The sequence below is a fragment of the Hyalella azteca genome, unplaced genomic scaffold (genome assembly GCF_000764305.2).
Source record: "Hyalella azteca isolate HAZT.00-mixed unplaced genomic scaffold, Hazt_2.0.2 contig15466, whole genome shotgun sequence".
Lineage (NCBI taxonomy): Eukaryota > Metazoa > Arthropoda > Malacostraca > Amphipoda > Hyalellidae > Hyalella > Hyalella azteca.
In genome coordinates, this window is record NW_025945320.1 from 611,467 (window position 1) to 627,208 (window position 15,742).

The following is a 15,742-nucleotide window of genomic DNA, read 5'->3' on the forward strand; positions in this document are numbered from 1 at the left end:
ACATTCTTGTATTCTCGTAAAAATTCAAAGACATGCCTGGAAAAATATTCAAAAATCGATCATAGTCAAATCTATATTAATTATAACGTAATAAAAAGTGCTTTGAATGATTTCTTCAAATTTTTTTACAGTAGTTTCCTGGATCTTTAACTTCAGTTAACATAAAAAATGGCACGAACTGTTTTATTCATTTCAACAATGGATCGTCATACAGAAAACCTTTAAAGTATATATTTTGCACCGATGGTCAACTAATCCACGGTGTTGTCTTCGTTAGCCGTGCTCTCTCCATTTGAGCTCTCGAGCTTCAGGAACTGTACAGAAAATATTAAATAATCAACATGGAAGTGTTGTAAAACGAGTGATATAATTGACGATATCAGGCTTCGATCTTCACAATTAAAATAGTCCTGGTTGTAGATTAGTGTCTGATTTAAAAGTATGCATTGTTCCAAATTGTTCAAAACCTTAAAAAAATTCTAAATCTATTGCCAAAGTGCTAGATGGAATAAATATTTGTAGTTTATTTGTTTACAAAATATGGCTTTGGAAGTTTGCATGGGAGGCAACAGAAAAATTATAAAATCAAATTTATCTCGCAATTTGAGTTTAGTTTAATCAAGGCGCATTCTGATATGGTGGATATCACGCCATTTGAGTTTAGTTTAATCGATCAAGTTCAATTATTTTGCTATGGTGGAGACTCCGTACCGGTATTTTTTTCGTCCTGATCTTGGTAGGTGAGCATTCGAGAAGGTCGTTGGTGCAGCATCCTCCGCAACGCGTGACTTCCACCATGCAAGGTTCGAGGTGATAGCTGTGCGTGTACACTGACTTTTCGTTTTCCGACAGGTTTGCCACGTCCAAAATTGGCAGGATCATCTTACGAGGCTTGCATGTTGTCTTTGCCATTAGATTATTGATCCGTTTATACTTCTTTTGAACTGCACAAACAACGACGTCTTCACATTAACGGTCGCTGACCCCAGATCAGACTTTCGATGCGAATATGACTGGGAGAGATTCTCGAACTTCAATTGATTCACTTAAGATTTTATTTTGGACTAATATTTTAAATTTGGATATTTTTTTTCGGCTATCTCGCAAATTTTAACAGGAGCAAACAACCTTTTTTCAAAGATCAGCTATGTTTCAATGAACATAATGAGTATTGTCTATATTGTGAATTCATCATGTCTACAAAGACAATAAATTTACTAAAAATGACGAATATTTTTGGCCTTGATGGAACTATTCGTTAGTCTATATTTGTTGTTCAAAATCCGTCGCTTGGAAGTGTATGGGACTTTGTTAAAAAATACATAATGAAACAATGAATGCATAAGGGTCGTATCATGCGTGATAAAATTTTGTAATCAGCACCGATGCGCATAACATCAACTTCGACTCATGCCAACTTAGTCTTAAAACAACCTAAGTTATTGTTTAGGCTGCATGCTCGACAAGCGAAGACGACTAAACTTCGAACAGATCGTGCTTGGATAGAGATTCATTAATATCAATACATGCAAAAAAAACAATAATAAAAAAATACTTAATCACGCAAACATTGTTTCATTCAAAACAGACTTAGTATCTAATTGCATGCTTCCCATTTCAATCATAAATAAAGTATTCACCAAAAAAATGGTTCTTTCGTGATAGAAGATGGAGCATAAAATAAATAACATTGAGTATTGTAATATTTTGAAAACTGACTTTTGTCCTTCATTGGTCTTTTAGGATAAAATTAGGCAGAAGACGTTATAACCGAAACATTTGGGAGAATTTCTATTAAACGACAGAAATTTGCTTTCAATGAGAAACATTTTCTTGATTCAGATTTCAATCAATTTAGATCAATGCATCGTATGCTTAAATTTAAGGATTAACCAATCGTTTATTTTTAATGAGATCATAGTAACTATTTGTACTAGGAAGACTTTTAAGGTATAAGGTTTCTTCAACGCCAAACCATGATGGAGTCACTCACCCAAAGACACCTAGAGATAAATTGATTTAGTAACGCACATAAATTTATATACGGCAATCACTCACCTCGTAAAGGAAGCTCTGTCATGCCAGGGATGCTGCTAGCTGAGTCCCAAACGTGAAATACAAACTAATATATTGCACCAGGATTCACTACACACACAGTCCCTTACTTCGTTTACATTTCGACTTCGATATTAGCTCAAAGAATTGCATTAACAGACGCATCGTAACGAGACAGGTATCGACACACATCATAATTTCACAAATTCGAGACTACAGGGAACACCTAGTGAAATACGAGTCATTTCTGAACATATTCATTCCAATATAAAATATATTTTGTTGAACGAATAATACAATTTACGTGGCTTAATTAAAATTTGTAAATGAATTTAAAAATTACAAAACTGAACTAAATGAAACAAATATAAAAACGAAAAAAATAGGCTTTTCAAGATAGTTTTACTAGCATTTAAGAAACTTCACTCAGACCTGGTTGTTGCGTACGCTTGGAAGTAAATTAAATATTTTGATACTTTTTACGATTGAGCATTGATTATAGTTGCAAATTTTGGCACCTAAAGAAATTATGTTTCTCCTAATTAATTATATTAAAAAGGTACAAATTGATAACACTGAACGTATATAATGACTAGTCTTGAATAGGTATTACAATGAATGTATTGAATATTAAAATCCTCAATCCTGAGCATCTTTTAATAAAAATGTGAGTTGCTGATTCAATTATAGGTTTCAAAGTTCACCAGTTCGATCGTAAACCACTTAACGAAGATCTGATTGTCTGCAACAACACAAATCTCACAGGCGCTACTGAAATCAACACAAACTGACGAAGAACAGCGGAATGTGAAATACTACATAGAACAAATAAGGAAAACTAATGACGTAACAATAGGAGATAAGAAATACTCAGCTCCGGTTAAACGGACAGGAATGCTTATAGAAGGAAGCCATACTCACGCTTGCTGTTTTCAGGTCGAGTTCTGCGTTTGGCTGGGGCACTCGTAAGGCCCCTGGTCTTATCGTTTTCGCGAGTGATGGCTTTTTTAAAGTGCGTACCCGCTGGGGAGACGGTGCGACGGCGGGTCCTGATCTGAGGCTGACCGGCTGCGAAACTCGAGGCTCGACAGAAGTTCGTAAGGCGGCTCTTGACCGCGTCGTTAGCGCTGTTGCCCTGCATGATCATCAACGGTGTTAAACAGGCAACTATTTATTAATGGCAGGCAATTCAATTATATATAAAGGTGACATGTTATACTGATGGTAGAACTAAGAGTGATTAAATCGTATTCAACGGTTTTAATCGGTTATGTGTGGCTCATCCGCAATCGAACGCATGCTCCTGTAGGAATCTGGTTCTTTTTATCGGAGTCGTATAGGCCTTATTGGTAATTAGATAATTCATAAAAACTTATTGCTATGATTTGATTTTGTACCTTAATGGGCATTATAAAAGCTACGACGGCCATTATCGACGTTGTAGTTACAATCCTTTTAGTTTGGAGTTTTTCATGAAAGCGTTAAGCATCTTTTAGCTTTGAGTTCATGAACGTACTGGAGTTGGTCCAACAAACTCGTGAGAAAACCTCGTTGCAAACGTCGTGCAAGGTCGTCAGACTTACCACCATGTCGGCATCTATTCATCATCATATTTATAAAACTTTTGAATAATTCTGGAATATAAGAATTTGATTTCGGCCGTGAACGAGCTGCAGGCTGCAAATATAGTTTTAAAAACTTTTGTTTCCATTGATATATAATGAACACTATAATTTTTAATCTTGGAATAATATTTTCAGAAAATTCTGCTTCAATTCTTAAGAAGAATTCACCTCTCCCTATCGAAAATGGAAGGAATTTTCTTAAATCAGCGGTTTAGAAGTTTCATAAATTACCGGTCAGAATATAAATGACCAAACTCAACACAGCTCATGAAACATCACAATATTAGAAAAAATATAACTCAGTACTCACTGCAGTAAGTGACAGAGAGCGCATTTTCTCGTCGACGAAAACTTGAGGTCACGGACAGACAGACGGACGGACATGGCGAGCACAATAGTGCATTTTTTCCATAAATGAGAAAATGCGCTAAAAAGGATTGCCTGTATCCAATGCAAACGTTAATTCCCATTCTTGAGAACTCAGATACCGCGTTCTCGATTATTAATGAGCAAATTGACTAGAAACACCAGATGAATAGCTTAATTGGAAAAATTAGAGCAAGTACAAAATATTTTTCCTTGAAACCTGCTCGATAAAAGCACAACGAACGCTAACGGGAGAACCGCAATCGCCTCACGGCCAAGAATTGAATCAAAGTGAAATTTCAATGAAGTGAACCTTACTATATTTATTAAAGTGTACGTTATACTGCGCACAGAATAGAAAGATAAATCACAGCGCTGGTCCTACGTGCAGCCAAACAAACCTTCTACTTTTGGGGATAAAATAGGAAACGGATGCCGTGGGAACAGAGCTTCTTTGCTGAGTGATTGCATGTCAAACATCGCAAACAAATGTGCTTAGTTTGTAATTTCCGGATTAGTGCATGCTTGGGATATTATGGAAGTTAATTTAATCTCTACTCACTTTTAATTAATACGCTGTTAATGTTATTTTATCACGTTGGCTCCGAACCACGTATCACGTTTATATGCCTACGAAGAAATGGATTTCTTCGTACGCATATTTCTGTATGGTACACAATTCAGGGTTGCCAGATGGCCTAAAAACGGCCAAATCCGCGAACAAAAAAAGCAAAAAAAAAATTTTTCTTAAATTTAACTAGGATCTAGGAAGTACCCCTATTAATTATAAATTTTAGCCGGCCAACGCAATTGAAAAAAAAACTAAATCGCGGAATTTGTCCGGAAAAAAGCCCGTCTGGCAACTCTGGATTCATAATGGTACAAAAAATTATATAATAGTACAAGATGAAGCAATCGAAGTCAACGTGTTAATTAACAACGACATTCGTTATTTTGATTTAAGGGAAGTGAATGAAAGTTAAGAAAGTGAAATGAATCCAAGTGAATTTTCAATGAAGTGAACCTGATTGTATTTATTAAAGTGCACTTTATACTGCGAACAGAATAGAAAGATAAATCAAATTGTTTCTTTGTTTTAGTGGCCTTAGGTGCAAGCGCTTCAGATCGAGCTAAGATAAATAAAAAATTTCAAGTCGAACCAGTAAACCCCTCAATGATAGAACATAACTTTTATATTACATGGTTTTGATGCAGCCCGTTATTAGAGATCAATTATTTCAAGATCGTTCAATGGGTGGCGATATTAAATCAGAACTGATCTAAGAACGCAATAACCCAAACTATCGATCAATGCATCGCGTTGCAACCTCAGTAAGGCCTCATTGGAAACATAGAAAGCGGCTGTGCAGATGGCAAACTGTGAGTAGTAAACAGCGAGTGAACTTTTGGTCTGCAAAATACACAGGCTCGGGCAAACGCACGTAAACAAAGGGCGCGAAGGGCAAGCGTCACAGACCAAACACCGCGTCTTGCGGAGAGACTACTGACGTAACGTACGAGGTGGCGGCGCTAGCTCAGAAGGTCTCCGAAACTTCAGACATCAACACCACATATATATTTTATGTGATGTACGCTTCTCAATGTGAAACATTTTCTTATATTTTCTGAATATTAGACATTTAAGAAAACGGTTAAGTTAATTCGCTATTAGAATGAACAATTTATATAACAAATTGCTGAAAGCATGGACAATAAACCAGAGCCGAGGGATGAATGATGCAATCATATTTTTCTTTCTTTCCATAAAACGAGTAACTTTAATATTTGTATGATAACCAAACTGCTGTGAATATTAATTTTAATTGCAATGAGTACACTAACACATATTTGAACAGTCCGAATGTGTGTTACACTAAATTCTGGATGCCACCTCCTTACCATCACACGGATACAACGATGCTCACGCATTGGTTCTAATTTCGTGTAAACAGATAAATTTTCACGAAGGTTACAAAGGTTGGAACGAAAGACTCACGCAACCGACGACGGCATCAAGCAGGTCAGGATTGTGACACAAGGAGGTGGCGGTTGAGGCGTTGCGATGCACTTGATCCAAGAAGAACGACTGCAGCTGCAGGAGAGGCTTACGGTCCCGACCACACTCCCGGGCCCTGTTCTGAGTGAGCAACGAAGAAATGTTTGCGTGAAGTTTAAAACCTATGTCGCATACATTTTGTAATTTGAACTTTATTTAATTATATAAAATTTTCTTACTTATGGGATTTCAAGAAGCAATCTACGCAGAAATCCTTAACACGTTGAGTGCACGGGTAGTTTGTAGGGTCTTTTTTTCCGACAAATTCAACGATTTAGTCTTTTTTCAATTGCGTTGGCCTGCAAAAAATTACGATGGCGGTACTTCCTTGTTAGATTTTAAAAAGTGCGAAAAAAGGAAAATTGAAATTTTGTACCAGAACTTACAAATTTACTAGTAATCATTGAATTTTAAGCCCTTTTATCCGCGGACTTGGTCGTTTCTAGGTTATGTGGCAACCCTTGTGAGTCGTACCGCACCCAACGTGTTAAATAATTTTAGAAGAAAATCACGAGTCCTAATGTCGAAAATTTGATCAATAAAGACTAGACAAAGTCACTGACTTACTGTAAAATTACCGCTGTTGATCAAATGTATGGCGCTGGTGGACGCTCGGCCCACGACCAGCGACAACACCAGCAGCGCCACCAGCAGGAACAGCCCAAAGGGCGCATGCACGATGGACAGCACCGAGGGCCACCGAGGGTCTCCCGGTCTGCAAATATTTTATTTTACATTGTTTTTTTATATTATTTATTATATGTATAATATTTATATTATACAAATATTTTATACATATTTTATCTTAAATTTATTTTATAGGTAAAATGTCGTTTAATTAAAAAAAATTATGTTCCTGTACGTTTAAACAAATCGTTCTTTCTCAAATCTTAAATTTTTCGCTGTGTTTTCTTTCTTTCAGGGCGTCACTTTCTACTTCCCTTCACTTGAATTTAGTTTTTTGGACCACAACCATCTTTTTATCCGATTTCTAACAAAAACAACTGTTTTTCAACAATATCAAGTAATAACCATGAAAATATTTATTGGAACGCACGTTTCCTGCCTTAAAACTCAACACAGGCGCATGCGCAGTCCACAAGCACATACATGGGACCTCAGCTGCTGCGCAGTTTAGAGAAGAACGAAGCTTTAGAGCGGGATACTCGAGCCTACGGCAGGGCAGCAGATTGTCCTGATTTGAGCCTATAGAGAAGGCAGACGAGGCTTCGCTAAGTTGTCTTTATGGTGACGGCTGCCGTGCCTTACCATTGTATGCGCATTTACTCTATTTTTTATACCTATGAACACATCAGTCAAGAACGTCAAGTTTCCCTCCTTTTATTTGCTTTTATCTTCGTGAAAATCCGCTACTATATTCACGCAATTTACTCGTAAAAGGTTAGGGCACAATTTAATAATCCTGATGAGTCCCAGATAAATGGATTTAGGTAGACACATGCACTATAATTGATACAAATTAGGTTCACGGGAAATTTTGATTCAGGTCGAATAAAGAGATTAGTTCATTTCTCGTTTCAATACTTTATGTTGGAATTAAATTTTTGTATATCAGTCATAACCAAAGGATATATAAGTCATCAGGATAAAAAGGTTAACGTTTGCAAGTGAGAATTATTTGCCAAAATACCACAAAGTAAGGAAGAAACAAACTTCGAATGTAAATAATGAGAAAAACTCTCAGCGTTCTATTTAATTTCAAATGAAGGCTACATGTGGAGCTGAAACAGTTCAGTATCGTGTGCGATATTTTCTTAAATTTTATGAAATTGCCAATTTGATTATTTACAGAAATTTACAAATTATCGTCCCGTTAATTAATGTGTTTCATGTCATGGTTTCACAAGCCGTTGTTAATGTTGATAAATTTTAGACATCAAAATTTAAGTGAAAATTTGAAACGGTTAACCATTAAGTGTCTCAATCAAGCTCTTCTTCATGAATGAGATGCATTAATGAAAACAAACTGCTTGCGATGTTAGCTATAGTCGTTATTTCACGAAAATATTTGCAATGTCGAACACATTTCTGCTTGATTGCCAGGTAATTTCACAGATGTATTTCTGTAGCAGCTTCAAGTCGAGGAAGCGATAACGATTGTAACAAAAAGAGTATTTTGGGAAAAAGCCTACTACGATATACATTATCAATCTTCCTAAAATGCGTAGAATGTGATGAACTAAACATTTACATTGAATATGAATTTAAATGAAAATCAAATTCAATATGATTTTGATTCATATTGTGCATTTTCTCTTCGAACTTCGAAGCATTCCAATAAATGTTTACAATGCATACCACTTGCAATGCATACCTTGTTACATTTTATTAACTGTGAATATTAAGTATTGATATTGAAAGTATTTACGTTAAATCAAGATTAAACGTATGAAAATAAATATTTTAACTTTTATTATGAATCTGAGTGATTATTTATTTGTGAGTGATTTATTTCATTTACGCACAATTCTTATTCCGAAAAATTTACTTACTGTTCATGCCTTGAAGTGAGTGTTACAGTACAATAATGAAATAATTTTTTGTTGAAGTAACGTGCAAAATTACAATGTTACTATTACAATACAAAACTAAATGTTATTTTATTTTTAATTTACGACCGTAAAATATCTAGTCCAACACCAAGAGTGTCCACCTGAATGCCATCCAGCCACCGACTGCTGTCAATGCATCTCATTTTTATTCTGTGAAAGCCATTTTATGGTGGGACGTCTGAGTGCTCCACAATAGGACCGCAAAAGACCGCTTCCAGACACACACACGGATACTGGAATTCTGCGGTCACACGCTTCTCTCCCAGATGCTTATCTAGCGACGCCAATTCCACTTCGCTTCCAATAATAGGCCGATTTTATCGGCGACTGGGCGTGCGAATTGCGACACTGCTCGGGAACATTTGAAAAGTGACTCCGTGTTGCTCTAGGTTCCAATAAACCTTAGACTGGAGCCTTTTTGACAATTGGAAATTAATTGTTTTCTCTTCATGGTCGAAGATAAGAAATTTTGCGAATCAAAAGCGTTAGCATTTCCCCCAATCATTTTATTTTAGTTTAGATTAGGAGTGCAGGACAAAAACTAGAAAACATTCAAACAATCCAATTTCTAAGCTTGTAATTTTTATTCTATCATTCTAATATATTCTTGCAAAGTGATGAACAGTAGGTAAAATGTTTACATGAAAAATTTGTTGAGCGTAAACTTGTTTAAAGTTTTTAAGTTTAAAAAAATTTTAATGCAAAGTTTAAAATAATTTAATGCAGACATGCAGTGAGAAATTGATTGTCGCTCTAAGCACTCCGCCACAACGCACGATGTCGTAATTGATTCATGTGAAAAAAAATTATGCCGTTGCTTTTCTTATTCCATCATGGCTGGCTTTTTAGTAGGCAGCGCCGTGCTTGCGAGGCTTGATAGGAAGCAGCCTAGACTTCAAAAGCTACAAGGTAAGTTCATTAACTTGCAGTAGGCCTAGAGGAGTTGCTGTGCTTTATGTCATAAGTGGGCCTGGCTAGCCTCACTATCGTGGACGCGGCTATAGAACCAAAGCTTGAAAAATGAACTCGAAACAAATTCTTGCTGAAGCCAGTAAATTAGCTTAAAAATGCGAGAACTTAGTTAGCGGAATTTAGTTGAACCACAAAAATTTTTTTTGCGTACAAGTTTTGTTAGTGAAAAATTTGTTGAGCGTAAAGAACGTAATAATCATAATAAAATAATCATGACGTAATAATCATGACGTAATAATCATGACGTAGTAATCATGACGTAATAATCATGACGAAATAATCATGACGTAATAATCATGAAAGAACGTATTAATCATGACGTGATAACCCTGAAAGAACGTAATGATCATGAATGAACATTAGACAGTAGCTTTATTATCGCCTCGATGACTTCGTTCTGTAACTCTGTATCGCAAGACCGTTAGACCGTCCACCCTTAAATGTTTTTGAGGAAGGAATGTGCCAATGATCTGGAACAGGAAATTGTTTCTGAGCTGACTAGACAGAGACGACAGTTAGTGACAGCATTCCGTGCGATTAGCACTGTAGGTATAGGCTCATTGAAAGAACAGCGTTAGGCAGAATGAGGAGAACAGTCATGAACGAGGTGTATTAGCTTATAAAGCATAACAGTGCTTGATGAATAATTTGAAAAATAACAAATAGTGACATGAGTAAACAGGGTAAATTACAATTTTTCAAGCAGCAATGAGCAGCAGCAGGCTACGGATGGCTGCAGTTCGTGAAGCGTCGTGCAGACATGAGGGAGATCCCTCTACCCCATATACAGCAACACGCTCCTGTGACCTCCTCGTAAATCTTAGCGCAGACGGCGTTTGTTTGTTTTGTCGTGGTGGGGCAGAGCAAATGTTTACGTGATTTAAGCCATGCTTAGTGCGTGTTCTGGACAATTCACACGCGATCAAGGGAGGGCTGGCGCCTAAAATTAGCTGATATGGCATCCACTGCATGATTTTAATGGCTGAAAGTAGCAAACTGTTGAATATGAAACAATACTTTCGATCTCTGTTTCATAATAGAATATGAAACAGAGAAATAAATTCATTGAATGCATGAATTCTATTTTAAGTTTTATAGAAACATCAAATAGTTGTTTAAAAATAAATATATATGTATTTTTATTTTCAGGCAATGACTCGGGACAAAATTTTGTGGACGTTTCTGCATGCAGTTTATGGTCTTCCTGTTGCACGCGTTGGCACGCTCAAGAGCCACATTTGCGGTTCGATTCCAGTTAACGATAGAAATTCTAATAAAAAAAGAGCAGCTGAAGGTCTTAGTACATCAAGATAGGATGTGGGTTCAAAGCTTGGATTTAAATTTACAGGTACAAAGCCCTAGCAAGCTGTACAAATACTGCGATGTCTATAATCAACGACAGGCCAAACTTTGTCTAAAAATGAATCAACGCCAGCATCACTATTATTTTGACCATAGGCCAGCAGCTGCCAAAGAAGTGCGATTTTCCGGTGGTTTGCGGATATCAAAAAGACTCTTGATGTTTCAACGGCCTGCAGATGCTGTCAAGACTTACTCAAAGGCCTGAAGAGCGAAAATTTGCTTTTTTGAAGGAAAAATGCATCTCTGCTCAAAAAACCTGCGGCTCTCCTCAAAGGCTTGCGTGAGTTCTCAAAGGCCTGAGGCTGTCCTCAAAGATGCCTATATAAAGAGAGGCTAAACATGTAAGCACGTGCGGCAAGAGCTCGTAAAATAGCAAAGAGGTGTGAGAAATCATTGCCGACTAAGCGACCAGAGTTCTTTTATAGGGAAATGATGGCTGCGTTCGAGTTTATGCTTGAACCCACAAGCGTCGTCACGAAGAGACGATGTGCAGACAAATTGTCTTCGATGCACGTTAAGTATTAATAATTTCAGATGAAAAATTTATAAATAACTTTAGATGCTAGTAATACGCACTTGAACAGTATCGCTGGTGTCTGGCACCGCATGAGGCGCTTACGTTTGATAGTATTTGTGCATTAGAACACGTTTAAACAATCCAATAAAAGCTACACACTGAACGACCAACAAAATATTCACCAGTACTTGATGGAATGGAAATGAGTAACATGAATTTAACAAGTTAGTAAAGATTAGTTCAGTAAGTTCAAGCTAATCATCTTTACAGGCATTATTGTAGCTCCGTGATTATTTAAAAAGTTGAAATAATTTTCTAAATTTACCACGTTTAGACACTTCAGCTTTTAAAACCTCCAGCAAGTATAAAATTAATTTACTGTAAGGCAGAACAATATTTAATGGAAGTATTACCCTTTCACGTTCCAATGCTAGTTTGTTCGTTCAAGAAGTGTTCAAGACGTTGGTTAATGAAGTATAAAGCTTGGAAGCAGTAACCGTGTCTGTCAACAGCTAAACAAGGGGAACGTCGGCTGGCTCGAGGAATTATTTCCTGCAATCTTGCAATTAAGATGGAGCATCAAGTCAGTCCTGAAATTTCAACTCTTCAAGAAGTCGCATATTTAGAAATGGACGCATTTGCATCAGCGAAGTGATTACAACTATCAAATCGGGGAATAAACGTCGTATAGGAATCGAAGATTCGGCTATCGATAGCAGCGCTTCCTACATTACAAGAATGTGGTTCTGTAGCAAATTAGTAGGAATAGAGGCATGGACAGCAAACCTAATCCCAAGACAGTAAACATGGACGGTGTCAGCCAAGCAATTGCAAGTAAGGCACGGGAGAGCTAAACTAGAACCCTAATGAGCGCCAACGAGGGCGATGCTTCGTTCAGTGGCTACCCAAACAAGTAAACGAGCTGCCGAAGGAGGCCTAGAATGTATACAGAAGGCCTATACCGGCCTCAGCGTCTAGCCAACACGTTTGCCTCACGCCTCATTGCTCGTCCATAATCCACTTGTTCGCCAATCTAAAGCATCATATACTTGTTGCTCGAACTGAGCTCGCGGTTTCAGGCCTTTGATATGTATAATACACTTGTTGCTAATACAATTCGAATATAATTTAGTTGTTACTTTAGATGCTGTATAGGGATCTCCAGGCCCATTATTTCTGTAACACTTGTTGTATACAAAACTGGTACACCATCCCATTTTTGTCGGCGGCACTGCAACGTGTATTCGTCCACTGGTTCCACACAAAACTTGAATGCTACGCATTATCTGTTCTTTGCAAGACTGAAGTGTTCGAGATGAGCATTTCGGAGAGTGTTGTATCTTTCGTTACTGTTCATGTGAGTACGTCCCGATGAGCTGAATAAATTTAATAAATAACTAACTCTGCCGCCCTTTTCCCCACATCACCAACAATTCAAAGTTGAGAAAAATATCAACTTTAAAGTGACAAGGTTGACATAAATAACACAACAGTTCTCCATGACACAATCTAATTTATCCATTATATTATAAATAGATAAAATGGACACAAGTCCATCGACAAGTAGACACAATTTCTGCAAGATTGAAGTCTGAGGCCGACCGCGGATTAGGACATTCACAGGCAGCTCGGGTCAAAGTCAAATTCGAGAGGAGGTTTTAGGTCGCGATAAGAAGCAGCTGAGCCGTGCTCACGGCGACACAGGAAGCTGCGGCAGCTGCTAGCGGCGGCTAGATCAGAACGCAGACAAGAAAAATCAGTCTTGAAAAGAGACAAGCCGATCTAGAGACAGTAGAAAATGTCATAGGCACGAGTGATAGACAAGTTGAGAGCAAGAAGAGAACGCTAGGAGCATTATGGATAGGAGTCAAGTCAGATTGAATGGCCATCAAGATGAGGAACATGCATGCAAATTACAGATGAAAATACTATTCGGTAGAAAGATAGGAGAGAGAGGGCAGAATTTAATTTTTTAGAATCGTAAACAGGCGCGTTGAATAAATTGTGAATTATTTTCAATCTTTTCACTTAGTTTGCAGGCAGACAAGAATTTCGTATAAATGCAGGATTAAAGTGAGAAAATATATTGAATTCAGCAGATGCGCCGCTGTTTAGCAAACAAGTTGGAAAGATAATCGTTTGCGTCAGTCTGCATTAAAAAATGAAATGAACCATGAAATGGATACTTGCTTCAAGAATCAACAATCTAAATGACAAAAATAGGTGACAATAAATCAGCGTAGTTAATAGAGGAAAAACAACAAAAACTAAAGCATCCCAGGGTTCGTCAATCAATTATTTTGTCTGATTCAGAAGCAAAGCCAATAATAAGAAGACTTAGAGATAAAGTCTCACCTGAGCGCAGGCTTGCGTCGCTTCATGGCGGGCACATGAAGCGGCGGTCGAGGAGAAATGGACGGCGTTTTGTGAGAGTTATGGACACCCTTACTCGAAAAGATCTTTTGCAAGAGCTACGGCACGCCTTACTGTACGTAGAGGTGTAATCGAAATGGTCAAAAGGCCTAAACTAATTCACTGTACTATTATTAGCTCGGAGCGTTCCACTTCAACTTATGGGCGAAACTCTCGCTGAAAGGGAAAACATACCTTATTTCTCGACATTGACGCACATTGAATAATGCATTTCCTCGACAGAATTTCAGTGAAAGTATTTTCCTACCATATAAAGGCCATTGAAGAATCTAACGGTCGAACATTTTTAAGCATATGCCCGCAGTTCAGCTCATAGCTATTGAGTAAAAGTTGTGATCAGTATTTCTTAACACTCATAACCTTCAGAGGTAAATTCGGTGACTGGAATGACGAAAATTTTGTTATTTGTCATTTCAAAAATTTGTTCTAAACTTCACAAAAACTTCAATTAACTCGCAAATAGATAAATTCAATATGAAAACTAAACTAAATATAAGAGGTGCGTGATTGCGAGCATATATTTCAGTAAATCTTCTAAGAAATGGTAATAACCACACGAGGAACGTGTCGCCCAGAGACGCAGTTTCTTCCCGACCCAGGATATTGCCTATCAGTTCGGGACTCGAGCGATGACGTTGCGAATTTCCGTGCCTTTTACCAAGTTCCGTACACATTTTGACTCCTGAGGCGTGCTCTGCGGACAACTTATTTCAGCCACGTAGGAGGAGAGATAATTGAAGGTGAATATTCATATTAACCATTCTGAGTTTATCTTGGATGAGAATAAATGAAAACAATGGAAACTGTATGACAAATTCAGCCAGAGAGATGAAGCTATAAACAGGAGTGAGATTAAAGTTAGGATATTAGGAGATTTAAATCTACGGATAATGTACAGAATATTTTACTGTTCATCTTTACTTTCGTTATATTAGTCATAAAAGAATATGAATGCCTTCACTATATTGGACTATGGATCCGTGAAATTTGTTATAGTGTTAACCATTAAAATGTTGAACATTTTGTTTACCCTTTAATGTTTCGAAAGTTTCCTAAAGCGGCACAGATTATTGTTTACAAAATTGATATAAGGTTTGATCCATCCTAAGCTTCGACTGTGAAGAGAAACTTTTGAAGCGTCAAGACGGGACTTTAAATCTACAAGTGATTTCTAAATGCACCCTGACGTCTGACGACACTAAAACGAGAAAAAGTGTGAGAAAATCGCTCGCAAGAACTATGCAAAAATGCGATTCAAGTCCAAGTCGAAGGACTTGTTTCAAGTCAATGTCAGGAAACGATGTTGAACATCGCAAGTTCTACGTATTTTGGACTCCAGACATTCACCTTGAGTAGCCCAGTCTCAAAGTTCAGGTCATGCATTCGACACCATAAACTGAAAAGGTTTTAGAAGTGGTAACTCGATATTGGAAGTATTCAAGCTAATTGAGCATGAATTATTTTCTATTGAAAAGTGCATCTACCAGATATTCCCTCATATTGCAAGCCATGCTAACATATTTATTCAAGCCATTGCATTTGCCACGTCCGGAGATCCTACCCGGTAGATATTATGCAGGAAATAATTTACCAAAAAACTACTCCGATTAATAAGAATGATAACACAAGGATTTTAATCCGTATCATCTAATGTGAGATTTAATTATGTACGAGTTAGTATAAATTAACGTCTATTGATTTGGTAAGTTTGATTAAGTCAAAGGTTTTTACAAAGAACACTGGTTGTATTGATTTGTTAAGAATTAAATCGAACAATACAGCT

General features: G+C 37.2%; 1 protein-coding gene across 1 annotated transcript; it reads right to left on the reverse strand.

Annotated features, from left to right (window-relative positions):
* Positions 1-251: 251 nt before the first annotated feature.
* On the reverse strand, positions 252-14,115 carry LOC108679103. The gene is made up of 7 exons (XM_018167628.1): positions 13,882-14,115; positions 6,670-6,817; positions 6,043-6,183; positions 2,977-3,190; positions 2,059-2,097; positions 712-944; positions 252-314 (listed from the first exon to the last, which is right to left on the reverse strand). The coding sequence occupies exons 1-7, from the start codon at positions 13,905-13,907 to the stop codon at positions 252-254; spliced, it is 864 nt and encodes a 287-aa protein (XP_018023117.1). The 5' UTR covers positions 13,908-14,115.
* Positions 14,116-15,742: the final 1,627 nt, after the last annotated feature.